The following is a 26,019-nucleotide window of genomic DNA, read 5'->3' as shown; positions in this document are numbered from 1 at the left end:
GAGAGCTGGTGGGGGTGCCCACTGCCCTGAATGGCGCGTCAGCAGAGCTCCTTCCCGGCCACTCCCAGGGTGAGCCCAAGCTACCCGGCCTCTGCTCCAGAGAGCCCTCCAGGCAGACGGGGATGTACAACAGGGAGACGGTCTGTTGCCAGATGGCTTCAGCAACACTGAACCCTCCTGGAGGAAGGCAAGACACTGACACCAATCCCGGTCCCACAGCTCAGCCATATCCCGGGTCTCTGGGGCAGGACACAACGAGCTCAAAGACTACTCAGAAGAGTACTTCCAAGCAAAGCAGCACACACATAGCCCAGTTCAGACTTTAATTGTGCTGCCCCCAAAGTGTGGTGACTCCACGTCAGCTGGGCCCCCACTTGAGGGGGAGGGGGAATGCAGAGGCAGCAAGATGGCCCCAGACCTCTGGGGACCCTGGCATGAGACTTCCTGGGGCCTCCACAAAGCCCTCCCAACCCTGGAAGCTGCTGGGTCATCAGAGAAGAACGGTTTCATCCACTACCCACGCGTGGCCCTCAGCACCACCCCAGGCCCTTGGGTCCACAGTGCCGCGGGGCAGGCAAGGCGGTGAGCATGGCTGTCAGGCATGGGTCCGAGTCGCTCATGTCCTGCTGGCTCTCTTCTGCACGACTGCTGGCTCAGCCAAAGCCTGCTGCCGCAGCCGCTCAATCAGCTCCTCCACGTAGACCTTGAACAGAGGAGTCGGAGCCTACGGGAGGGACCCAGGGAAGACGGGAATTTCAGCTGCCGCTGCCCAAATACCAAGAGAAATCTGGCGCAAGAAGACTAGACCCCTCAGGCTTGGCCACAGCTACCAGCCCAGAGGACAGCACCTTGTCCATGAGACGGGGCCACTGGGGACACAGGGACCAGTGTCTGTCCCCAGCTTCCCTGCCCCGGGGCTGCAGTGGGAACAGAATCAGTAGCCACTGCGCCATGGTGGGTTCCCTGTTCCAGCAGCAACCACAGGCTCCAGACCCTTCCAGGGTGCAAGACACAAAAAGACCTCAGCTCCATACCAGGAAGACCCCAGGACAGGGAGGCTACGTAGCCAAAGAAACCAAAGGTGCCGCTGAGAGTCTTTCTGTCCATGAACTTATGAAGCCAGCTGGGGGCGGGGGCAGGGACAGGAGAGAGTCAGGGCCTCGAGAGGAGAGGGCATGCTGCACAGAACCCAGGGCTGTGGTTGTATCTGGCCAGCTGTGCACGGTGGCAACTCCTCCCCTGGCTCAGTGGGGGCCGTGGCCCTAGTCCAGGCTTGCCCTAAGGCAGCGCACGCCCCCACCCCGCCTGTCTACTAGTGCCCACACCTGCTCACCTTCTCCTCCAGGAGCCTCTGCTTCTCCACGGCCTCATCCAGCGTCAGGCCAACCCACTCGGCTTCTGCCTCCGGGATGACAAAGTCCTGCAGGGGAGAGACCGGGCACACAATGAGCAACAGTACCACCTGTCAACGGGGCCCACAGGAAGCAACAAGTTCAAACCGAAGCCCTCACCTTGTACTTGTCATAGATGGCGGCCCTCTTCTTGGGGTCCTCCGGGTGCAGCTGGGGGTCCTGTCGTGCCAGCCGCAGCAGCATCCCTCGCTTCAGGTCCATCCCAAACTTGGAGCACAGGTCCTCCTTGGGAGTCTGGCAGGAGGCTACGCATGGGGCCAGGTGTTGCGGGGTGGGGGTGCCTGCCCACCCGCCAGCGGACACCACCAGGCTCCTCCTCAGCAGCCAGAGGACCCCAGGCCACCCCCAGAGGAAAGGAAGGCCTGAGAGCAGGGAAGGAGGCAGCAGTGTTCACCGGGAGCCCATTTACAGTTCACGGGTGACCCTGCACCCCAGACACGGGCGTGCCCCAGAGAGTCTCTGACTTGCCAGGAGACTCGGCTGTGTGCTGGCACATCCCCCTGCTCACCTTGAGGATGTAAAAGTCAAACCCGTAGGCCTCGTCGATGAGGTCCAGGGTCCGCCGAGTCACAGTAACGGTGAACCTCCTGTCCAGGATCTCACTGTACAGCTCACGCTGAAAGAGCTGTGGCTTCCACACCTTCTTCACCCGCTTCGAGAGCTAAGGGAGGACCAGAGACCTTGTGAGTGCTGCCGCTCCTCCCTACAGAGCCAAACGGGGCCCAGGGCCTCTTCCTGAGACTCAGGACCAAGAGGTAGATGGACCAGACCCACCTGGGGACCCAGAGATCAGATTCTCCTCAGCGCTGCCTGGGCTGCTGGTGTGTGTTCCAGACACACCACACGTACAACCATAACCCCGTGGTGCATGGGTCATCACATTCCAAACCAGGGACCAAGGGGCCAAGGCCAAGGGAGAGGCCACCTGAAGGGGCCTCAAACACACAAGCCACCGTGCAGAAGGCCCAGCTCCCCGTCCAGGTTTCCCACAAGACACGGCAGGTGGTGGACGGCCGGCTATGTGTCTCCCAGCCTTCCCGAGTGCAGTGACGATGTGCCAGTGCTGGCCGCGGCCATGTCAAGGAGGCCAACGGCAGCGTGTCAGGCTGACAGAGGGCCGAAGACCTGCCGTCCTCCGACGGCCCCCGCGCACACACGTCCTCCCATCCTTACACCTGGCCTGGCTAATCTCCCCAGTGGCCCTGCGCTGACTGGTTCCCACAGGCACCACCATCTCAGGACACCCAGAGGGGTTCACCGGCAGTCAAGTTAGCTGGAACAGCATCCTCACAGGTCAGCCTGCTTCTTCCACAGAACTGAGTCTCCACCACAGCACAAGCACACACCCCTACCGCATCCCACCCCGGAACCCCCAGGGCTCAGCACTGCACCCAGAGCAGCAAACCCCAGAGAAGTCCTCGGAAGCCTGCCCTCCTCCCCTACCTTGTCGTTGTTGACGTATCTGTAGCCCAAGATCCAGCCTTCCCCACCCCAGAGCCCCAGCTGGGATTCTGGGGGGTAGTAGATGGGAATGGGTACATCCTCCACGCGTTCCCGCTGCCCATTCTTGGGGTTGATCTTGAACTTAACCCCGTGCGGCCTATAGTGCACAGGAGTGGGTGTTCGCACCTCCTCCAAGGAGCGCAGGTAGTGCTGGGGCAAGCGGGAGCAAATACCCTCCCGCAGCCGGAGCCGCTTCCACAGGCCGACCGGGAACTTGTGCAGGGGCATCGCGGCAGCCTGACCGGAGGCGGGAATGGGGCTGTTAGACCGCAGCCCCGACGCACTCCGGCCCTGTCCCCTGACCCCCGGCGCCCCCGACCCCAGCCCCCTGACTCCCCACTCCGGTCCCCCCCGACCCCAGTCTCTGACTCCCCCCCCCGGTCCCCCCGACACCAGCCCCCTGACTCCCGACTCCGGTCCTCCAGACCCAGCCCCCCGAAACCGGCGCGGCCCCAACTCCAAGTCCGAGCCCAACTACCCATGTATTCTCTCCCCTCGCCCCGACTCCTAATCCCGGACCCTGACCCGGACCCGGGCAGGACCTCCTCGCCCCGCTAGACGCGGCTCTAACCTAGCGTCCAGCCTGCCTCTCCGAGTTCCGCGCCCCACCGGAACCGGAAGTCGTGACACCACGCTCAGCACCTGTCCGCCGCTAACTGGCCGAAAAGCCCGTCAGTCTAGCCTCGTCCCGCCCCCTTTCCTGCCTTTAGGGACCGTGGAAAATGCCGGGCAGTGACGGCGGCGGCTCAAGGCACCGTCAGCAAATGCGGCTCCTTTTCCCTGGAGCAGAGCCGGGGGCGGGGAAGAGTGGATCCTGTCATCCTTGGTCCCACTCCTTCTGCTCCCCTCCGAGAGCAGAATTCTGTGTTAAGTGGAAAAACTCTTCTGTCTCGGGGCGCCGCGGTGGCCCCGTCGGTTAAAAGTCCGACTCTTGATTTCAGCTCTGAGACCCAGCCTCACTAAGCATAGATCCTGCTACAGAGCCTTCCCGCCCCACCCCGCCCCGTCCCCCACCCCGCCCCCGCGCTGTCTAAAAGACCCTTGTGCCTTGAAATATCACTGTAGAATATTAAACTCAGCAATTACAGCAAAATCAGAGCGACATAAAAATGTCTTAACGTTTTGAAAACTTGTAACCCAAAAAACACCATATATAAATGTTTGTTCTCCCTTTACAAGTGCAGGGTGACAAGGGGTGGGGGAGTAGGGACAGTAAGTGGGAGGGCTCCATGTCCCCACCCCACCTCACCGCACCTTCGGCTGCCTGAGCTTCCTGCGGTCACTTCTGGCCATTTCCAGCACTCCTGGTACAGAGAGCAGCCCACTACAGTGTGGCCTTAGGGGAGAGGCAGTCAGCCCCCCTTCTCCTGCTTCCCCCACAGAGGCTGGGCTAGGTCTTGGGGAACCCCTCCCCAAATACACAGTCAGGCCTATACAAGGCAGCAGTCATCCCTTCCTTCCCCGAAGCAACCAGAGAGGATGCGTAGCCCCCCAGACAGGGCCCAGGAACCCATGGGGTAGCTAGAGAGATAGAGTCAGGCCAGTGTGTGCCCCGGGGTACTGCACACCGGAGCAGCTCAGCAGCCCTGTCCCCAGCGCCTGCAGTTCCAAAGCCAAGTGCCAAACAGAGGGGAGCAGCAGGACTGGACAGCCAAAACCCAGCCACTCGTGGCAGCCCCAGGGCCCAGCAGCTCCCTGGTGAGTGCCGTCACCTCCCGCCACAGTCGTGCATCTGCAGGGAGCACCCCCATGCCCAAGGAAGGCTGGCTTCAGGGCACACCTCATCACGGAGCCAGGGATGCAAAGAGGGCACAAACCCTGCTTGGTGGGGCAGAGGCCTGTGGGAGGTGGGCTCAGGACTCCTCGGTCCCCTGGGTCTCACCTCACCACCTCACAGGGGAACAGGGATGATGGGGGCCTCTCTCTCCCCATCTCCAACCACCATGTTTCAGCCAGAACACAGGTCCTAAGTTTCTAAGGAGCCAGGCCTGGGCCCCAGGCGCCCCAGCAGACGCTGGCTGGGACCTGCTGAGGGACCAGCAGGCACCTGGGAACTGAGGGGGCGGGTGCAGTCCTCTCCTCAGAAGGAAGCCAAAGAGTGTGCGGGCAATTTTATTCAGCTGGAAATGGACCTGGACAGGGTCCTTCTCCTTTGGTCCTGCCCCTGGCCAGAGAGCCCATCATCACAGTGGCCGGTGTCCCTGAGCTGGCCACGTCATGTCACCGTATACAGGTCCTCTCGGTGGTTCTTGCAGATCTGGTAGTGGCAAGTGAGCTTCTGCGAGCAGGCCCAGGGCGTGGTGTGCTCCTCCCGTGGCGGGAGCAGGCAGGCCGCACTCCCGGCCAGCAGCACGTGCCAGAGGCTGTGGGTGTAGTAATAGTTGTCACTGGTCATCATGGAGGTGTAGATGGCAATGCCCAGAGCAGCCATGGAGATGCCGGGCAAGAGGTAGAAGGCCCAGCGCTGCCAGGACGTGGGGTAGCAGTGGTGCCGGCGTCCGCAGCGGTACACCTGGAGTGAAGCGGCCCATGAGCGCAGGCAGAGGATGCTACTGGAGCCGCAGCTCCCAGGATCCCTCCCCCCAGGTCTGGGCAGTGGGATGGACTGTTGGTGTGGCTGTTTGGAGAGGCCCCAAGGGCACAGAGACCTGGCATGGGCCAGGCCCGAAGCCATGCTGGGCCCTCATGGGTGCCCCCAGCAAGTTCTCAGCAGATGTGTGGGACTCGGGCCCAGGGGCAGGAACATGGCCAGAATGGAGGGCCAGGCTCTGTTCCCCCGAAGCAGGGGTCTGTGGGGGGCCCAGACCGTCTTCTCCCAATCATCAGGGGAGGGGGCCTGGGCAGGAGCGCTGGCCTGTCCCAGCTCCTTACCCACATGGTGACCATGACCACAAAGGCAAAGAGGCAAGGCCCCATCATGTTCCAGGCACCCCTGCGGTCCAGCTGCAGGGACATGGCGAAGATCAGCGTGCCCAGGAGAAACAGGACCTGGACAAGACACAGGGGTGACCACAGGGTCACGGGAACCCTCAGCCAGTCGTTCATGACCACACAAGGTCCGGGAGGAACAGGTGCCCTGGGCCTGGTCATTGTCCCACAGCCCCCACTATCCCTTGGCCTGAGAGCTGCCAGCAGATTTTGTCCTGCTCTGCACTGATCCACGGATCCACTGATCCATCCACCAGTGAACTTTTGAGGCACACACATGGCCCGGCAAGGTGCCAGGCCACGTGTCTCTGTCAGCCAGGACCAGTTGAGGCAGAAAAGTCCCTAGAGTGTCCTTAGCACCTGGGACTGTGGGAGCAGAGCCGGGGGCTCGTCAGGGAGGCCTGGCCTCAGGCAGGTGCTCTAGGCCTCCTCTCTGAAGGGGGTTGTGGGAGAGACAGGCTGGGGACCTCACTTAACCCTGTCCACTGCCGTTCTTTCCTGGCATCCCCAGGCAGCTAGCCCTTCCCAGCTGGAGGCAGCTTCTTCCAGCAGGTGAATGGGGGTTCCAAGGCACAGCAGGTTTCTAAGCACCAAGCCCTCTTTCTGGTCTAGTCCTCAACACATGGTGGGCCAGGAGCCCAGGCACAAGTGTCAGGAGTCACTCACGTGTTTCTGGGCTGCCTTCAGCCGCGCCATGCAGAGGATGGTGACCCAGATGGACACCCCAGAGCCCAGGAAGTCACAGTACTGCAGGGTGTCATAGCCCAGGATGCAGAGCACTGCCTCGCCGGGCTGGTCGCAGGCGTGGTAGAACTGCAGGGCAGGGGTGGTGAGCCGCGGCCAGCCCCTCTCCCAGCCCCCTCCCACTCCCGCACCCCCTGCAGCAAGCCCACCGTGGAGAAGAACATGGTGTAGGCATAGACAGAGGCCTCCACCAGGAGCGAGCGGTGCACTGAGACAGCGATGGGAGCCAAGAACATGAGGTTGCTGAGAGTGAGAAGGAGGGCGGCCACCCGCTGCTGGGCTACCGTCTGGGCCGTGCTGTTGTCCGTGCAGCTCCACCCACGCCAGCCTGGGAGCCAATGAGATGCCAAGGGGGCTGAGGCCAGGAGGCATCCTTCTCAACCCCAGAGCCTTCCCCTCCCCGGCAGAGAAGCCCCTTCCTCACCCAGAAGCAGGCTGGAATGGGGCAGGGCAGGAGTAGGGCAGCTGTGGGCAGGAGAGGCCTAGGCCATCAGTGCCTGAGACACAGTGGGGGTGAGGGACTGAGGAAGTACGTAGGAAGGAACAGGGAGGAGGTATCTGCCCTAGCCCGGCAGAGTCCCTCTTGGGCCCTGGCAGAGTGGAGGTGGGCTCCCCAACCTTGCCCTGCAAGGCCCAGAGGCAAGGCGCCCAGCAGGCTCAGTTGATGGAGCACGCAAGGCTTGATCCCAGGTCCTGAGTTCAAGCCCCACCCGGGGTGGAGAGATGACTTAAATACGTAAACTTGAAAACAAGAGCCGGTGTCCCAAGGCCCATGGGCCCAGGCCTCACCGGCCTTACAGCTGCAGCCCGCATATAGGTAGCTGTGTCTGCGCAGCAGGACGCACTGGCCATAGGGTCCGCAGTCATTCAGGCAGGGCACCAGGGTCAAGGTGGTCTCCACGAGGACTGAGGCCTGCTCACACTCCCTGTAAGGAAGGGGCCGCAGGAAGCCTAGCTGCTGACACCCGCTGCCCGTACCTCGTCCGGGCTCTCGGCAGGCTCTGGGATACAGGAACCCACATCCGAGGCCCCCAGGCTCCCAGTCCTGGAGGACAGCAGCAGCGAGCTCTGCCGAGTCTGAGACATACCCTCCACCCCCCACCAACATGCCCTGAAGCCCAGTCTCCTGGGGCTATGTCCTGGACTGGTCCCCCCTCCTTGGGTCCTGACTCCCAGGGCTGCAGCATGATGGGTGAGCACGTGGAGAAGAAGCCCTCACAACTCCCGGAAGGCAAAGGGCCCCACAGGGCTTTGGTCGCTCCCCAACCTAGACCTGGGCACCCAGCCAGCAGTCCCCAGGTCTACTCACTCTGGACTCTCGGGGCACATGAGCTGCAGGGAAAGGTACCAGTTGTCCGTCTCTGGGTAGGGGATGATGAGGTCGGCCTTGTGCGATGCAGCACTCAGGGTTAGTGGGGAACCCTGAAAGAAGGCTGCAGCAGAGGGGGGCTGATCAGTAGCAGCCAGAGGGGCTGGCCAGGGACCCTGGGCCGCACGCTGCCGGCGCATACCTGTGGTACAGTTGAGCGACGTGCGGAAGCCGAGGAAGGGGGAGGCGGCATTCACACAGACAGCGACCAAGGTGCTGTTGGTAATTCCAGTCTGGAAGGAGAAGCCACGCACTCGGCCCCAGTCCCAAGGCAGTGGGTTCCCACTCTGGCTGGCTCCATTCTCCGTGGCTTCTGCTGGCCCAGGGCCCTTCTAGAACCCTTTCTTCCAGGACAGGGGATGCCCAGCCTGATCCTACCCACAGCCTCACTTCCTGAGGCACAGCCTGCAGAACAGGCCTCCCTCTCCTCAGACAGAGCCCCTAATCTGCCCCAGGGCCCGCGGGGGTCAGCTTGTCGCCTGAAAGGCCGACCTACTCTCTGTGCCAGAGTCAGCGTAGGAAGACCCAGGCAGCACCCCTGAGGCTGGGCGGGGCTGAGCCCAGGCTGAGCCAGGAAGCAAGGCCCTCCCCGGTCAGGGTGCCTACCTTGTTGGCCCGCAGGGAGACAGTGAGGGAGCCCCCGCTGTCCATGCCGGTGTCCATGTACAGCCGCATCACCGAGGGCGTGGCAGGCCGCACCCGCACCCACACCCTGTCCACAGGCCAGAAGCGCACAGACACCACGTCCAGGTCTTCCCGAATGACTGGGTAGCTCGCCAGGCAGCAGGGGCCCCCATGCCTCCTGCTGCTCCCGCCCAGGCCGTGGTCGCTGTGGTCACCGGGGTGTGGGGGCAGCAGTCCCGTGGAGGCGTTGCAGCTCTCGTTCAGGCTGCTCTGTGGAAGGTGCTGGAAGTTCAGGTTCCACGGCCTGCAGGCTATAGGGGGACAAGGGGTTCAGCCACAGGAAGGCCTAGGGATCGGCGGCAGGAGGCGGAGCCACCCGTGCCCGTCCTCCCCCTTAGCCCACCTGTGAGGGCAGCCACCACCTGGAAAGCCACCAGCACGCGAGGCCCCGCCAGGCTCTTGGCGGTCACCTGCAGCCACCGGTCCCAGGGTGGTGAGGGCAGCAGCAGGCGGCAGGCCCCAGTGGGGCTGACGCACATGAACACCTTCTGGAAGTTTCTGGGCAGGGTGGCAGCGCCCACGGTGAGGCGCACAGGGCAGCCCAGGCTCCCGTTGGCGGCACAGCCCTGCAGCTCCAGCTGCAGCTCCTGGGTGTACTCAGGGATGAAGATTCTGTGGCCGCGGGGACAGGGTCTCGCTCAGCCTCTGTGCCTTCCACCAGCCTCCCGAGGCACCACGCCCGGAGGCTCCGCCTCCCCAGGGGTCCTACTCACTTGAGGTAGCTGGGATGGGAGAGGAGGGTCTGCGGAAGGGGAACGTCAGGCTCCAGGATGGAGACCTCCACGGTCCGCACAACCAGCATATCAGGCTGGAAGACGTAGGCGCAGGTGGGAACGAAACCCTAGGGAGAGAGCGAAGTGTGGGGAGAAAGAACATGCATACGTGGGGGGCATGTCAGGGGCAGACACGGGAGCTGGGGGGGCGCAGAGCTGGAGCAGACATAGTGGAGTGGGGTGGGGGGTGCAGGGCTGGAGCAGAGAGCCCAGGCATGGAACGGGGTGGAGAAGTGTGGGAGGCACTGGACCTGTGCATGCCGGGAGGAACCTAGAGCAAAGTCAGCAAGTGGCATGCCCACGGTGAGGGAGCCTGTCCCCTCCTCCCGGAAGGCAGCCCCCTTACCTTCACCTCGATCTTCTGGGAGGCAGTGGGCAGGTGGGCCACCACAAACCAGTCCCCGGGGGCTGGGTGGGAGATGTTGAGGGAAGCGTTGCTGTCCAGCATCTTGATGAAGAAGGGGGACTGCACAGAGCTGTTGGCGGGGAAGCTGGTGCCCAAAGGGTTGATGACAGGAGGGGCACCATAACGGAAGTACCTGTGGGCAGAGGGCGGCGGCAGGGGCGTCAGGGCCTGGCAGGGCCCGCCCAGGAGGGGGAGGGGAAGGGGGTGGGAGAGAGGGGGAGGGGACCTACACAGTGATCTCCACGCTGGCACAGGCAGGGCCGCTGCCCCGGGACACTTGCAGCAACCAGCGCAGCAGCACGGTGTCGGGGGGCACGCGAAAGCGGAACAGTCTGGCACTGCCGTACCAGCTGTAGAAAGACAGCTTCTGTGGGGACTGGGAGAAATGTTCGGACACCAGCCTGACATCTGCGGGGAGAAGGTGCCGTCAGCTGGGCCCCCACCTCCTCACGGGGCCCTACAGACAGAATAGCCTGGCACACCCCCACCCCCGGCCCCATCGCTGCCCCACCAACCATGGCAGCTGTCCTCCCCTCCTGCAGCCCCGGTGACTCCAGGGTCAAAAGATGGAGGCTCACGGGAGGTGCTCAGGGCTGTAGCGCCGCCCCTGCCCCCACCTTTGTCCTGGGCACCGGACAGCAGCAGACTCTCTCCCCTCCCATTCCGTGCAGGGGGCCACGCTGAGGTGAGGGGACTCGGGCCCAGAGGCTGGCCACCTGCTCAGGCCCACGGTGACCTGAGACACAGCCAGAGGAGAGTCAGAGTTCCGCCTCACCCAGACAGGAGGTGAACAGAGCCAGGTGCGAAGATGAAGGGACAGCTGGCTCCTGTGCTCACGTGGGCGTGTGCCCATGCAGGGTGGTACAGAGACAAGGCAGGGGCCCCTGGCAGCAAAAGGCTCCCGGCCCCAGCCTCCCAGCCCCTCTCAGGTCCCCACCTCTGAGGCTCCCCGGCTCCCCACCCCACCACACTCTGTAACTCGGCCTGTGTCATGCCAACCTTTCCAGGGCCAGCTCTGAGTCTTCTGGAGCTCAGCCCAGAGACAGGGGGACCCACCCTGATGAGGCCCCTGCTGGGGGTGTCCACTGATGGAGCATACCCTGCCCCAGAGCAGGTGTCTGACCCCACATGTGGTGCCCACCCACAATCCTCCCTCTTGGAGATCCTACAGAACAGATCACCCCGAGCATTCTTTGTGCTCCTGGGGATAGCTAACTGGGCGTGGGTTCCAGTCATAAGGTGCCTGGGCTGGAAGGCAGAGAGTCCAGCCCCAGCTCAGGCTCAGGCCTCATGCCTCCTGTGACCTTGGGTGTCCCTTCCTCTCTCTGAGTCCCAATTTCCTTGTGAGTTGGCTAAGGGAGACAGCACCTCCCTTCAGGTGCCCTGCCCTCCAAAGTTAATGGATACGAAAGTGCTTCTGGAAGAAATGCACTGTAGACACAGTAGGGTGTGACCTCCCTCTCTTCCAGGCTGAAGGCCTCTCCCTGCCCCACTGGGCGAGTGGTTGGCTGACACCATCTCCACTTCCCCTTCCCCACCTCAACAAGCAGGCCAGGGGCCCTTCCAGGTAAGCCAGGGGAGCAGGGAGGGAGCCAGGAGAGCCAATCCCCTCTGCCAACCTCCTGAGCCTCCCATGGAGGCATTGGAGAGAAGGTAGTGACCCACTTGCAAAGCCAGACTGAGCTCCAAAGGAGTCCCGCACAGCAGGGAACTCAGGGGTAGGCTCTAAATCCAAGACTTTCCCTATGGCTGCTGGCCGCCAGGTCCCACCCCCCAGGCTGTGGACTGAACGCTAGGAAGCCAGAAGCTGCTGACCTAACACAAACCTCCTCCCAGGGCTGCTTCAGCCCCTAGGATAACGTGATGAGAAGGGCAGAGCAGAGTGCTGGGGAGCTGAGGTAGGACAGTCCCCCACCCCCACCTCAGAACCAGGGCACCTTAGAGAAACAGTCTGCCAGCTGGGCACCCAGCAACCTGGCCTGAAAGGGGCAAGGACTTCCGGCTGCTGCCAGCGCTGGAATGTCAGCCTGAGGGCACCTGGAACACAGCTGGTAGGTGTGACGTTTCAGCAGGTGCACAGGAGATAAGAGACCTGTTCAAAATCCCCTGAAGAGCCAGGGAAACCCCTTCCCAGGGCCACAGCTTGACCTCCCTGGCCCAGACCCCCAGCCAGTTATCTTGCTAAATGCTAGGCCATTACCACATGACATCTTTCAGGGAGCCTCGGACTCATGGACCCCAGCCCTGTGCCACAGGCCCCTCCAAGGACACAGGGTCAGATGGAAAAGAGAAAAAGTCCCTGAGACTGTCCTGGGAACCCCAGAGAGGGCACGCCAACACACACAGGTACCCTGTACAGAGACCCTGCCCATGCACAAACTCCAGAAGCCAGGGCCACACAGGGCCTGACCTCTCAGCAGGCCTAAGAGGTGAGGGGCTGCCCCAAGTTTTCCATCTCCATAAACCCCCCACCAGCGAGCCCTTCCTCAGCCCTGCCCCAGGATGGAGAAACAGGTGGACATAAGGAGGGCAATATCCCACGGAGCAATTCAACCAGGAGCCCATCTCCGGGTAAACTACCTTTCATTTCAAGCCGTGTCAAGCTCAGACACCAGAGGCACAGCCCTCAAAGAAACAAGAGCTTGGAGGGTTTCAGGGAAGGGGGGAGGGGCAGGGAGCCAGGAAGTGGAGGGAGAGAGCCCCTGCTGAGCGGGATAAGCTGCCTGCTGTCCAGGGGGAGGTGTCGGCTGGGGCCTGCTGTGGAGGGGGGGAGGTGTGGGCCACCTATCACCGGCCACAGGGCCCTCAGGGAGACCCAGGCCATAGTCAGGGGAGGCTACTCAGCACCCACAGGCAGGACGGTGGGGGGGGGGGTGCAGAAGCCACCTCCTGGGGGTTCAGTCAAGGATGGGGACTCTCAGACAACCCTGGCCTGCCAAGCTCCTCAGGTCCACCTGGGAGTCCAGCCTGCGAGAAGCACAGCCAGCTGCTGAGAGTCACTGCACTTAGGTTGGCTAAGACTCTGCGAAGGATGAAGGCGGGCCACCCACCTGGGCCCCACTCCTGGATCTAAGCAACTTTCTCCTAACTCCCAAGTCTCTGAAGCCAGAGGGGCGCCCCAGAACAACATGGCACAGCTCCTCTCTCCCGCAGCCGGAGTGCCAGCTGCGTCCCCCTGCGCTCCTTCGCCTCCCGGTCCCTTCGCCCGTGGGTTGTGCCCTACCTAAACGCGTCGGGAGGGCCCGAGAGCGAAGGGCGCACTCCAAGGGGTCAGTCTGCACGAACTCGGCCCCGGGGACAGTGGATGGGGCGCCAGCGTCCTTTCCACCCCCACCACTTTAACACTCGGCTCCCGCAAGGGGCCGCCCTGAACCCCCCCCCAAACCCCCTGCCTGGGGTGGGGACCTGGGCTCTGCGCCCGCGCGAGGTGAGCGCACAGGCGCCCCCAGGGTGAGTCACAATCCAGACCCCGCCTCCCGGCAGCCCCCCAACCCGGCCAGCGCACGCCTCCCCCCGCCATGGCTCCCGCGGGTCGGCGCCCGCTCACCGCTCTTCCTGCTGTCGCCGGCAGCGGCAGGCGGGGGCCGAGCGAGCAACAGCAGCAGCAGCGGCCCCGCCACGGCCACCGCCGCGCCCCCGGTCCCGGTCCCGGTCCCAGCCCGGCCCATGGCTCCGCGCTCGGCCCGGCGCTACCCGGACCGCGTCCCCGGCCGCCCGCCCCCGCCGCCGCCCGGGCAGCCACCGCCGCCCCTGCGGCCCCCGCCGCCGCAGCTGCCGCCTCTGCCCCGGGCTCCCATCGTCCCGGCCGGTCCCAGCAGCCGGCGCCTCGGGCACTTCCGCCTGCGAGGCCCCGCCCCGCCGGGAGCCGGGGCCTGAGCGGGACTCGCGGACAGGGGTGGGAAGGAGAAGGCTGGCGGGGGCCGAAGCGGGCCGAAGGAGACTTGGGGACACAGGGGGAGCGCGAGGAAAATGGGTCAGAGGGAGGTCGCGGGCTGAGAGGGAAGGCAGACTCACCGCCGCGCGCGCTGCTGGGGGAGGCAGGGCGGGACAGGAGGGTCACGCAGCGCGCACGAGGGACTTGGAACCGAGAGGGCCGGGGCGCGGCGGGCTGGCGCGGGACCCAGCGGGGCGCGCGGGGGACGTGGGACGAACGGGCACTGGGGGACTGCAGGCTGGCGGGGGACCACGGCGCACGAGGGCAGAGGGCTGGCGCGGGTCCCAGCGGTGCGCGCGGCGGCGTGGGACGGAGGGGGCACGGGGAGGGAGCGGCGGGCTGGCGCGGCACCCAGCGGGGCGCGCGGCGGACGTGGGACGGAGCGGGCACCCGGGGGGCTGCGGGCTAGCGGGGGACCACGGTGCACGAGGGCAGAGGGCTGGCGCGGGACCCAGCGGTGCGCGCGGGAGCGTGGGACGGAGGGGGTACGGAGAGGGGGCGGCGGGCTGGCGCGGGAATCAAGGATTAAGAAGGGAAAGGGTCGGGCGAGAATTGGAACCCACTGTAGATCTGAGGCGGCAGGCGGTGCCCGGATCGCCCCCAAGAGCTTCCTACAGTTGCTGGGTTGCGCGAGAGGCGAGCGTCTGGGTTCCCCGAGTGTGCGCCGGGCACGCGTGATGAGGGCCTCCGAGCCGGGTGCTGAGGACGCTGGGGAGACGCGCGCCCACCAGCCGTCGAGTCCTGGGCGCACCTCCGCCTTGCCAGCGTGGGCCTTAGCCTTGACCGTGTGCCTCCAGCCCCTCACAGCTGGGCTCCCCAGGCCAGGCCTCCACACCACGAAACTGCTACGTGTGTGTGCAAAGAACACACTTTTGTGGAAAAATGGAAAGGCTCCATGTCTGTGTGGGAATTTCGTGCTCTATAAGGTGGCAATTTGCCTCGGTGAGTGGGACTCATCCCTCACCCTTCCCATCGGTTTAGATTCCAAACGGGCTAGGGATTTCCCCCTTCAAAAAAAGACGAAAACCTGGGGGAAATTTTTCAGATTCTTGGGGGAAGCAAAGGTGTTTCTCAATAGGACTCCAAGCCCAGCCAACTAGAAGAGACACGGAAATTCAACCAGGTGAAATAGAAGCTTCCTCCAGAGCCAGACCACCACCTGCAAGGTGGAGAAACAATCCATGGACAGAGGAGAACATGCTTGCATAGTCTACCACAAAGGGCCAGTCCTAATAGGATTAGTAATAGTTTATTTTCAGTCTTTTAAAGATTTTATTTGTTTAAAGATTTGTAAATGTTTTATTTATTTGTTTAATTACCAAGATTGATAGCAGTTTAGGACTGATAACAGGACACCTGGGTGGCTCAGTGAGTTAAGCATCTGCCTTCCGCTCAGGTATTGATCCTAGGATCCTGGAATCTTGCTCCCTGCTGAGCAAGAACCCCCCCCCCTCCCCATTTCTCCTGCCTGCCACTCCCCCTGCTTGTGCTTGCATGTGTGCTTTCTGAGTCTCTCTGACAAATAAGTAAAATCTTAAAAAAAATTATAAGTTTAATAATGAAGAGCCCCTACAAATCAATAACAACATACCCACTCTTCAGTAGATTCAAGGAGACTCCCTTAAAGGATATGCAAATGAACAGGAACAGTCTCCAACCTCCCCAAACTAAAAAGCGCCTTGACGTCTTTTTTCCTTATACCTAACAGATTTGCAAAGGTCAAAAAGTTTGATCACGCTGGAAGGGTTAGACTGTGGGCCCACAGACATTCCTGTATTTGCTGAGTAGTGTTAGAGCATCTGGAAGCCTCTGGACTCAGCTCCCAGAGCGACAAGGGCTTTGCTCTGTCCCCCTCTGCACTCGCCCTGTAGAGATGCTCATAGAAGTGAGATTGCAGGACGGTACAGCATATGTCCAGATGTTGGTCATTAGGCAATGGCGCATTCGAATCACAGACATTCATACCATGATTCAAACACCGACACAGTGCGGCGGTAAACTGGGAAGCCCTATGGCCAGTTGAGAACGGTCTGCCAGATGGAGCCTTGGCTGAAAAAAGGAAAGGGCAGAACAAGGTGTATAGAAAGGTACCATTTTCAGAGGAAAAAATTTTTTTAGAGAAGGGGAGGGGCAGAGGGAGGGGGAATGAGTCATGTAAGCAGCCCAGGGGCTCCATCTCATGGCACTGAGGTCATGACCTGAGCCCAAATCAAAAGTCGGGCACTTAACCGACTGAGCCACTGAAAATTGCATTTGCCTGCACCAGAGGCATAGGGTGACTTGGAAGCATCCAGCAGCCGGTTATGCTGATTGACTCCATGGGAGGGAGCCCTGTTGGTTTAGGATTGGAAGGAAGGATTTTACCTGTGGGTGTCTTTTTTGAATATTGTGCCTCTTGGGGCAGGGGATTCGGGTTGTCTGTTGAGAGTTTACAGAAAGGAAGGGGGAGACACTTGACCCAGCCAGACCAATACCACTAAAAGCTGCAGAAGGGTGGAGACTGGAGGCCCAGGCAGGAGGAAGGCCAAGATGTGAAGCCACTGAAGAGCTCCTCTGTTTCGTGGGGACCTAGGCTGGGGCCTCCTCACCCCTGAGGGCGGGGCACTCCCTGGGCTGTTGGCCATTCTCAGTTTAAAGGGACAGAGGTCAGTTGTGGGGTTTTGCTGAGCTTGGATGTTGGTGCTCTATGCTGAGTCTGAATCGTGCTTGGGCAGCAGCTGTGGTCAGCACTGGGCACTGGAAAGCTCTTCCTACTCTGGGCTGAGCTCAGGTCCCCCACTCGCCCGCCTCACTCTGGGGCTTCCCTTGTGTCACTCCAGGGCGGCTTCCTGTGCCCCCAAGCTCCCCAACAGGTAGGAGAGGAGGTGGCAGACACGCTCCATACCATGGCTGTGTCTGGGGGCTGGTGAACTCGTAGATGGACTTGTGCCCTGGGCTGAGGTCGGTAGACCTGTGCTAAGTGCAAGAGCACTGGTGGCGGGAAGATGCTGAGGGCCCACCTGGCAGAGCCTCAGTGGGAACACAGGAAGAGGCCCCACCAGGAAGGCCCTGTCTGCAGAGCCTCCTGCCTTCCACCCCACACAGATCAATGAATTCCAACCAGAGGAGTGGTCGACTGTTGAGAATAAAATGAGAGAAATACTAGAAAGAGACTTGGAATGAAGGGATGGAGAATCATGAGGGAAAAGGTACTCATTTGACTACATTTTAAAAAACATTTCGTGGGGCGCTTGGGTGGCTCTGTCATTAAGCATCTGTCTCCAGCTCAGGTCATGATCTCCGGGTTCTGGGATCTCCAGCCTCGCTGGCTCAGCGGGGAGCCTACTGTTGGGTAGCCCTCTGCCTGCTGCCCCCCCTGCTTGTGCTCTCTCTCACTCTCTCTCTGTCAAATAAATAAAATCTCTAAAGAAGTCACCAAGTCAAAAGACAAATGGGAGAATACATGTGCTGTGTGTATGATAACGGGTTGTTCTATCTAAGATAGAAAAGAAATTTACACACTGAAACCAACACAACCCAAAAGGAAAACAGACTCAGGCCACTCACAGCAATCACAAGAGAATGGGCTAGAAGACACCAGAGGCCGGCATGAACCCCCCCTGCTCGGTCGCAGGTGAAAATTCTAGTGCTTGTGTGTTTTAACACAAAAAAAACCTCAGTCAGACTCAGGCAGGCAGCCCTCTCTAGAGGCAGGGAACAGGTGCCCCACACTGTGCCCCTGGGAATGCAAACTGCCTCAGCCTTTTGAAGGTCTCTGTGGCAACATTAAAATCAAACAAACCCAGGAGCCTGGGGACAGACACACAGGGAATGGGCCCAGAGCCTGTGTCCTTGCAAAAACCTGGGAACTCTACAAAGAAATCAGGATGTATACTGTAAATTTCTGCACAGCTTCTAGAGGATAATCCTGCAGGGTTATCGACAGAGTGGAGAGATGCCGCTGCCGGATAACACGGATCCATCCCATTTCTGAACCAAAATGTTTTCAGGCCCTCTCACCGGCTAGGTGTGTGTAGACCGAGGGGACTGCTGTCCACTCACATGGAGGGGAAAATGGAGCAGTGGACAGGAGAGAGATTTTCCCCACGTGCAAACCATGTCTGGCCACTTGTGTTTGGTTTGCATAAGAATTTCAAAAGTTAAAAAAGAAAAAAAAACTATAATCCAATTTTATTCAGCTAATCAGAGGAGGAAATGCAGCACGAGGTCTCTAAGACCTCAGGTAGAAGAGGAAAATATGCAGCGAGCTCCCTCCCATCACCCTCCCCTCCTGCCTGCCTCACTGCCGGCTCTGACTCCCTGCCCGCTCCCACTTCTTCTGCCCCCCCACCCTTCTCTCCCTCTCACGCTCTCTCCCTGGTTCTTCTAGGCTAGTGGTGCGGCCACCCTGGGCCCAGCTGACATCTGGTCTCCACTCCCACGGCTCCCCTTCTAGCCAGAGACGGGTGCTCAGCCCTCCACAAACTGTGGAATGCTTCAGGTCTTCAGACACCCTGGCTGCTCTCTTCCAACCTGCCTGTCTTAATCTTAACTCACATGGGCTCCTCCTCCAAGTGCCTCTTGTGCGGGAGTCCCTGTGAAGACCCCAGGTCAGAAGGAGCCCCCTGCTCTGTGGGCTCACGGCCTCCTGTCCCAACACCGTTCTGCCGGCTTCCCCGATGAAGGGGCTGGGTCACACCTTCTGTGATCTCATGGCTGGGGTGGGGGGATGCAAGCCTTTGTCTCCCTCCTTGTCCCTGTGCTTCAACTTGTTGGCATAAACTGGGCCAGGATCCCCCCAAATTTGCATTTCATAGCAATGTTTTACCCAAAAGTTTTGGAAGCAACGTAAAACTTTTGAATCTTTATTTTACAAAAATAAAATTGTTGGGCGCCTGGGTGGCTCAGTGGGTTAAAGCCTCTGCCTTCAGCTCAGGTCTGATCCCAGGGTCCTGGGATCGAGGCCCGCATCGGGCTCTCTGCTCAGCTGGGAGCCTGCTTCCTCCTCTCTTTCTGCCCGCTTCTCTGCCTACTTGTGATCTCTGTCTGTTAAATAAATAAATAAAAATCTTTACAAAAAAAAAAAAATAAAAAAAAATAAAATTGTTGTTTTTTTTAAAGTCCAACTATTATTATTATCATGTCATAAAGAAAATGTAATTTTCCAACCAAAGAAGTAGGAAGTACATATTCTTAGAATCACATATAAATAAAGGTTAGCATATTTTCCCCCTTTAAGTTCATTGTGTGGTTCTTGTTCTTTTTTTTAAGATTTTATTTATTGGGGTGCCTGGGGGGCTCAGTGGGTTGAGCCTCTGCCTTCGGCTCAGGTCATGATCTCAGGGTCCTGGGATCGAGCCCTTTAAAAAAAAAAGAGAGAGATTTTATTTATTTATTTGACAGACAGAGTTCACAAGTAGGCAGAGAGGCAGGCAGAGAGAGAGGGAGATGTAGGCTCCCTGCTGAGCAGAGAGCCCAATGCAGGGATGGATCCCAGGACCCTGAGATCATGACCTGAGCCAAAGGCAGAGGCTCAACCCACTGAGCCCCACAGGCACCCCAGTGTGTGGTTCTTCTTTATGCATATTTTATCTGGGCAAACAAATGTTTCCTGTCCTGGGTGTTGGGCACTCACGAACCGGAAGATGAAGGGTACAAGCAGTGCCCTCGGGCTCTTCACCACCAGTGAGCCTGGGATGAGATCCAAATGCACTGGAGCATGGTGACCAGGGCAAACTCCTGGTCCCCTTCTAAGAGGTAGGTGAAAGGGTGACAGGGGCAGAAGACGCGCTAGAGCAGGGGACCCAAGAGTTTTGCTCTGGTTCAAAGGCTCTCACTGGCAGCCCTGACCAGTCAGCCTGGGCTCTCAGGCTATTTGAGGCCTGTCCTAGGGGAAGGAGTCCATTTTTCCTGGCTCTTCCATCAGGGACAAACAGAGGTCTGACATCCAGAATTGGAGTCCTGGGGCGCCTGACTATCTCTTTGACTTCCTCCCTCCCTCCCCCTTTGTCCCTCCCCCTCTCAAATAAATAAGTCTTGAAAAAATAAAATAGGAGGGGCACCTGGGTGGCTCAGTGGGTTAAAGCCTCTGCCTTCAGCTCCGGTTATGATCCCAGGGTCCTGGAATCGAGCCCTGCATCAAGCTCAAGCTCTCTGCTCAAGCAGGAAGCCTGCTTCCTCCTCTCTATCTGCCTGCCTCTCTGCCTACTTGTGATCTCTGCTTGTCAAATAAATAAATAAATAAATAAAATCTTTAAAAATAAATAAATAAATAAAATAAAATAGGAATCCCAAGAAGACTGGAAAGAGAGAAGGAGGCAGAAAAAAAAAATGTGAAAAATTAGGAGCCAAAAACTGTCAGATTTGGTGAAAGACATTACTCAACAGGTCAAACAGTTCAGTGACCACAGGAAGAATCCCTACAAAGAAAACCACACCCAGGGGCACCTGGGTGGCTCAGTGGGCTAAGCCTCTGCCTTTGGCTCAGGTCATGTTCTCAGGGTCCTGGGATCAAGCCCCGCATCGGGCTCTCTGCTTGGCGGGGACCCTGTTGCCTCGCTCTTTGCCTGCTGCTCTGCCTACTTGTGATCTCTCTGTCAGATAAATAAATAAAATCTTTAAAAAAAAAAAAAAAAAGAAAAGAAAAGAAAGAAAGAAAACCACACCCAGGCACAACAACTGGAAGGCAGACTTGAGCAGAAAGTGTTGAAAGCAGTCAGAGAAAAATGACATACAAAGGAGCAAGAGTTTGAATGATTTCTAACTTCTCAGAAGTCAAAGCAATGGAGGCCAGAAGATCCTAGAATGTCATCTTCAAAGTCCTGGGGAAAAATATACTCTTGTTAACCCACAATTCAATATCTCGCAAAAACATCCTTTACAAATAAACAAAGTGGGGGCACGGAGCTGGTTCAGCTGGAGGAATGTGCCATGTTTGATCTCAGGGTTAGTGAGTTTGAGCCCCACGTTGGGTGTACAGCTTATTAAACAACGACAACAACAACGATGAATGGATAAAGAAGAGAGGGTTTGTGTGGAGAATGCAATATTATTCAGCCATAAAAATAAATGAGATCTTGCCATTTGAGACAACATGAACAGACCTAGAGGATAAAATGCAAAGTGAAATAAGGCAGGAAAAAAACAATTGCTAAAGGATTTCACTTATATGTGGGATTTAAGAAATAAATGAACCAACAAAGAAGAAAGAGCCCAAACGACAGATTCTTTTTTTTTTTTTTAAGATTTTATTTATTTGTCAGAGAGAGAGCGAGCAAGAGCGAGCACAGGCAGAGTCGGAGGGAGAAGCAGGCTCCCTGCGGAGCAAGGAGCCCGATGTGGGACTCGATACCATGACGCTGTGATGATGACCTGAGCTGAAGGCAGCTGCTTAACCAACTGAGCCACCCAGGCGTCCCCCAAACGACAGATTCTTAAATACCCAGAATGAACTGGTGGCTGCGGGCAGGGAGGTTAGTAGAGGGATAGGGGAAATCAAGGGAACAAAGAGGTACGAACGTCCAGTTATAAAATAAAGAAGTCATGGAGATGAAAAATGCCGCATAGGGAATGCCATGGATGATACTGTGACGTGTGCTGACAGACGCGACTGCACACGTCACGGAGAGCACGGAATCATGTATCAGACTGTCCAGTCAGGACGTCGTCCACCTGAAACCAATGTAACACGTGCTCAGTGTACTTCACAAAAAAAAAAAAAAAAAGGGTAGAGGAGCACCTGGGTGGCACAGTTGGTTGAGTTCCCCACTCTCCGTTTTGGCTCAGGTCATGATCTCAGGGTCACGGAAACACCCCCCACCCCCCCACCCCCCGCCCATGCCCAGTCAGGCTCCGCACTCAGTGCAAAGTCTGCTTGCCCTCGCTCCTCTCCCTCTGCCCCTCCAGCCCCGGGCACTCTCTCTCTCTCTCAAAAAACGAATAAATAAAATCTTTTAAAAAAAGATCCCCTTTAAAAAAAAGATCCCTTTAAAAAAAAAAGATTTTATTTATTTATTTGACAGAGAGACAGAGATCACAAGTAGGCAGAGAGGCAGGCAGAGGGAGAGGGGGAAGCAGGCTCCCCACTGAGGGGAGAGCCCAATGCGGGGCTCGATCCCAGGACCCTGAGATCGTGACCTGAGCTGAAGGCAGAGGCTTTAACCCACTGAGCCACCCAGGAGCCCCAATAAATAAATCTTTAAGAAAAAAAAAAGCTGATATTGTCGAAGTGAATTTTAAATAAAGCAAGACCAGACAATCTAGAAATGATTCGGTTCAACCTTAAAGACATGGATGCGTTAAAAGGAAGTGGATCGGTGCACCTGGGTGGGTCAGGGGGTTGAGCCTCTGCCTTTGGCTTGGATCATGATCTCAGGGTCCTGGGATCGGAACCCTCCCCCCGCCCCCCAGCGGCGGGCTCTCTGCTCAGCAGGGAGCCTGCTTCCCCCTCTCTCTCTGCCTGCCTCTCTGCCTACTTGTGATCTGCCAAATAAATAAAATCTTAAAAAAAAAAAAAACAGTAAGTGGATGGACAGAGATAAATCACCTGATAGTGAGCGTGAGGAACTCGAGTGTCTCTATCTTTACCAGATAAGGTAGACTTCAAAATAGAGATTATGATCAAGCAGAGGCAAAAATATTTTCTAGTAGTGAAAAATTCCCTTCGTAAGGGAAGAAATGTGTGCACACACCTCTTAAGAGAGCTTCCAGCTACATGAAGTAAAAATGGGCAGAATGAAACCATGAAATAGGCATTTGCACGTGGGGAGAGGGGACTTGAGGGCCCTCTCTCTGCCATTGATGAAACATGGTAGAGGAAAAAACCAGGAAAGATGGAGTATTTTGGTCCCGCAGTCAGGGGCCCGGAATTCACGGTGTTTACAGAGGACTGCGTCGGACTCCACCAAGTGGACGTTCTTTTCAAGTTCCCTGAACTAGATCAATGCTGGGCCACAAAACAGCTCTTGATAAACTGAAAAGAATTGAAGGGACACAGAGTATGTTTTTCTGATCACATGGAACTAAAGCAGACGTCCCTAACAGTGACCCATCTGGAAATGAGTCACAACCAGCCCCGAGAGCCCCTCCTGGCTGCGGTCTGGCAGGTGATGGGCACAGACAGTGGTGACCCCTGGGGCCCACCACTTCCTGTTACAGGTGACAGAAACTTGCATGTTTATCCAAAGTTTAAAAACCGCTGGGAGAGGGGCCCCTGGGTGGCTCAGTCAGTTAAGTGTCTGATTCTTGGTTTTGGCTCCATTCTGTCTTTGGGGTCATGGGATCAAACCCCAAGTTGGGCTCTGTGCTCAGTGCTCGGTGTGCTTGAATTCTCTTTCTCCCCTGACTTCTGCCCTCCCCTGCTGGCTCTCTCTCTAAACGAAACAAACAGAGGGCTGCTGGGAGAACCCAGTTCTTACCAGGATGGCAAGGGGACGCTGACAGTCGCAGGTGGCAGGGGCAGGATTGGAATCTGGTTCTCCTGCCACCTCCCCTTCCACCCTGTGGGGCAGGGTCTCTCCAAGAACATTGTACCAAGACCACCAGCACTTTCCCAGGAATGTTCCAGAAGTCCAAGTTTGTGCTCATCCTAATGCCACACTACACTGTCAGTCCTCCTAAGACAGACTGACACCCCGACACTGAAACCCAATGGGCCAAGTCTTGAAAGGCAGGGGGTTCCGGGAAGAGGGCTGGGAGAGATACCAGACACAGTCCCAGCCCTGGCCTCCGAGGGAAGGGATAGCTGCATGGATCATAAGAGCCCCGGGGTCCCGGACCAGTGAGGGTCAGACCACTCACACCTCCTCCCTCCTTGGTCTTGGACTTGGGTATTTACCGCTGCACAGCAAAATAACTCAGAATTTAGCACTGAAACAACACACACTTAGGAGGATCCACATCTAAGCTCACCAGGTCACGGTTGGCAGCCCTTGGGTCCTCATGGCAGCCGGCCGAAGACATCAGCTCCTTGGCCGTGAACATGGGACTGCCCACAACCTGGCAGCAGGCTCCTCCTCCGGTGAGGACTCTGGGACAGGAAGGGAGACAGAGAGGGAGCGAGGGCAAGGAGGGAGCTGAAGCCCTAGGGGTTGTAGCCAGGGTGCGGGGTTGCAAGGGCACCTGACCGGGGGAGTCCCAAGCAGACCAGGCGCAGGAATGAGTGGTGCTGAAGCAGAAAATGGATTGTTTCAGTGATGCCAACGCCACAAATACAGGAGACTAGGGTCCCAAAGACTGATTCCAAAGTGTGCAAATGCTTCCAGGTGTATATACACAAAACCTGGGGTAACGGTGCACAGTGAAAGTCAAATTGGTCATTGTCTTGGGGTCAGTCACCGGGTAGTCAGGGTCTTGCTGGCTCACAGTGGTCCTAATGGACAGGGAGCAGTTGTGGATCCCACCAAGGGATGCTTTGCTTTCAGGGTCTTCCCCCCACAGCCAGAGTTGGAAAATCTGAAGTTTCGAATGGAGTAGCCTGGGGCGCCTTTGTGGCTCAGTGGTTAAGCCTCTGCCTTCGGCTCGGGTCATGATCCCAGGGTCCTGGGATTGAGCCCCGCATTGGGCTCTCTGCTTGGCGGGGAGCCTGTTCCTCCTCTCTCTCTCTGCCTACTCTCTCTCTGTCAAATAAATAAAATCTTAAAAAAAAAAAAAAAAAAAAAAGACCCTTGGGACGCCTGGGTGGCTCAGTTGGTTAAGTGTCTGCTTTTGGCTCAGGTCACGATCCCAGAGTTCTGGGATGGAGTCCCACATCGGGCTCCTTGTTCAGCTGGGAGCCTGACTCTCCCTTGGCCTGCTGGTCCCCTTGCTTGAGCTCTCTCTCTGACAAAAATAAATAAAATCTTTTTAAAAAGACTTTTCTGAAATATATGATTTCTCAACATTTCCTTCCATTTTGTAGGTTGATTTTTCACTTTCTTGATGATTCCAAACTATTTACCAAAGGTGGGTTTTGTCAGTTGAGAGTCTAACTAGCCGTACATGAATTTGCTTGGTCCACATTCTCGCTAATAGTTGGAATTTTCGGACTTCAGAATTTTTTCAGGATTTTATTTATTTATTTTGAGAGAGAGAGGGAGAGTTGGGGTGGGGGGAGAGGGAAAGAGAACCTCAAGGAGACCCCCTACTGAGCACAGAGCGCGATGTGGGGCTCTGTCCCACAACCCTGAGATCATTGCCTGATCTGAGACCAAGAGTCAGAACAGGCTCCCCAAACTTTGGGATTTTTGGTGTGGCTTGGCTTGCATTTCTGTGATCGGTCCTGAAGCCGAGCCCCTCTGCGTGTGTTTCTTGGCTGTTTGGATTTCTCTGGAGAAGAGAAACCTCAAGTATTTGTCTGCCGTACCACGGAGTTATTGGTACTTTACTCACCGACTTCTGGAAATAAGACCCTAGACCTGTATAGGTTTTGGGTGCTGGAAACATTCTTTCCCATTCTGTGATTTTGTCTTTTTTCTTTCTTCATGGTTTGTGTGTGTTTTTGAGTAGATTCTGTTTTTTTAGAGAAATTTCAAATTCACAGTAAAATTAAGCAGAAAGTATGGAGTAACCCATACACCCTTCACACCCAGACGTGCACAGCCGCACTCACTATGGACATCCCACCTGGGCCATGTGCTACATTGTTACGACCAGTGAAGCTACACTGACAATATTGTTTGCCAAAGTCCACGGTTTTCTCTAGGGTTCACTCTTGGTGTTGTACATTCTGGATTTGACAAACGTGTAATGACATCTATCTGCCATTGTAGTGTCACACAGAATTGTTCTATGACCTTAAAAACCTGCCCACACCCCTCCTATTCCCCCAGCCCCTAATAATTACAATTACTGATTGTCTTTTTTTTTTTTTTTTAGCTGTCCCCATAGCTTTGCCTTTTCTGGAATGTCACGTAACCTTTTCATTTTTTTTTTTTTTAAGATTTTATTTACTTATTTGACACAGAGAGAGAGATTCCAGGTAGGCAGAGAGGCAGGCAGAGAGAGAGGGGGAAGCAGGCTCCCAGCTGAGCAGAGAGCCCGATGTGGGGCTCAATCCCAGGACTCTGGGATCATGACCTGAGCTAAAGGCAGAGGCTTTAACCCACTGAGCCACCCAGGGGCCCCTCTTTTATTTATTTATTTATTTAAGGATTTTATTTATTTGACAGAGAGAGATCACAAGTAGACGGAGAGGCAGGCAGAGAGAGAGAGAGAGGGAAGCAGGCTCCCCGCTGAGCAGAGAGCCCAATGCGGGACTCGATCCCAGGACCCTGAGATCATGACCTGAGCCGAAGGCAGCGGCTTAACTC

General features: G+C 57.5%; 2 protein-coding genes across 4 annotated transcripts; both read right to left on the bottom strand.

The window, feature by feature from the left end:
* Positions 1-309: 309 nt before the first annotated feature.
* On the bottom strand, positions 310-3,582 carry MRPL28 (mitochondrial ribosomal protein L28). 3 transcript variants are annotated; one of them, XM_059416012.1, is made up of 6 exons: positions 3,487-3,582; positions 2,856-3,152; positions 1,921-2,073; positions 1,512-1,646; positions 1,334-1,420; positions 310-724 (listed from the first exon to the last, which is right to left on the bottom strand). In XM_059416012.1, the coding sequence occupies exons 2-6, from the start codon at positions 3,141-3,143 to the stop codon at positions 617-619; spliced, it is 771 nt and encodes a 256-aa protein (XP_059271995.1). In that variant the 5' UTR covers positions 3,144-3,152; positions 3,487-3,582; the 3' UTR covers positions 310-616. The 3 variants fall into 3 exon arrangements, with proteins under 3 accessions (XP_059271995.1, XP_059271997.1, XP_059271996.1); XM_059416014.1 differs by having other exon boundaries at positions 3,441-3,504; XM_059416013.1 differs by lacking the exon at positions 3,487-3,582 and adding an exon at positions 3,394-3,478.
* A 1,429-nt stretch (positions 3,583-5,011) lies between these two features.
* On the bottom strand, positions 5,012-13,526 carry PGAP6 (post-GPI attachment to proteins 6). Its single transcript, XM_059415840.1, has 13 exons — positions 13,367-13,526; positions 10,050-10,227; positions 9,760-9,952; positions 9,354-9,481; positions 8,984-9,252; positions 8,563-8,891; positions 8,099-8,189; positions 7,897-8,020; positions 7,377-7,513; positions 6,737-6,915; positions 6,510-6,656; positions 5,787-5,903; positions 5,012-5,427 (listed from the first exon to the last, which is right to left on the bottom strand). The coding sequence occupies exons 1-13, from the start codon at positions 13,485-13,487 to the stop codon at positions 5,131-5,133; spliced, it is 2,310 nt and encodes a 769-aa protein (XP_059271823.1). The 5' UTR covers positions 13,488-13,526; the 3' UTR covers positions 5,012-5,130.
* Positions 13,527-26,019: the final 12,493 nt, after the last annotated feature.

Source organism: Mustela nigripes, chromosome 11 (assembly GCF_022355385.1).
Source record: "Mustela nigripes isolate SB6536 chromosome 11, MUSNIG.SB6536, whole genome shotgun sequence".
Taxonomy (NCBI): Eukaryota; Metazoa; Chordata; class Mammalia; order Carnivora; family Mustelidae; genus Mustela; species Mustela nigripes.
Note: the sequence above shows the minus strand (reverse complement) of the source record. Positions and strands in the feature narration are given on the sequence as shown.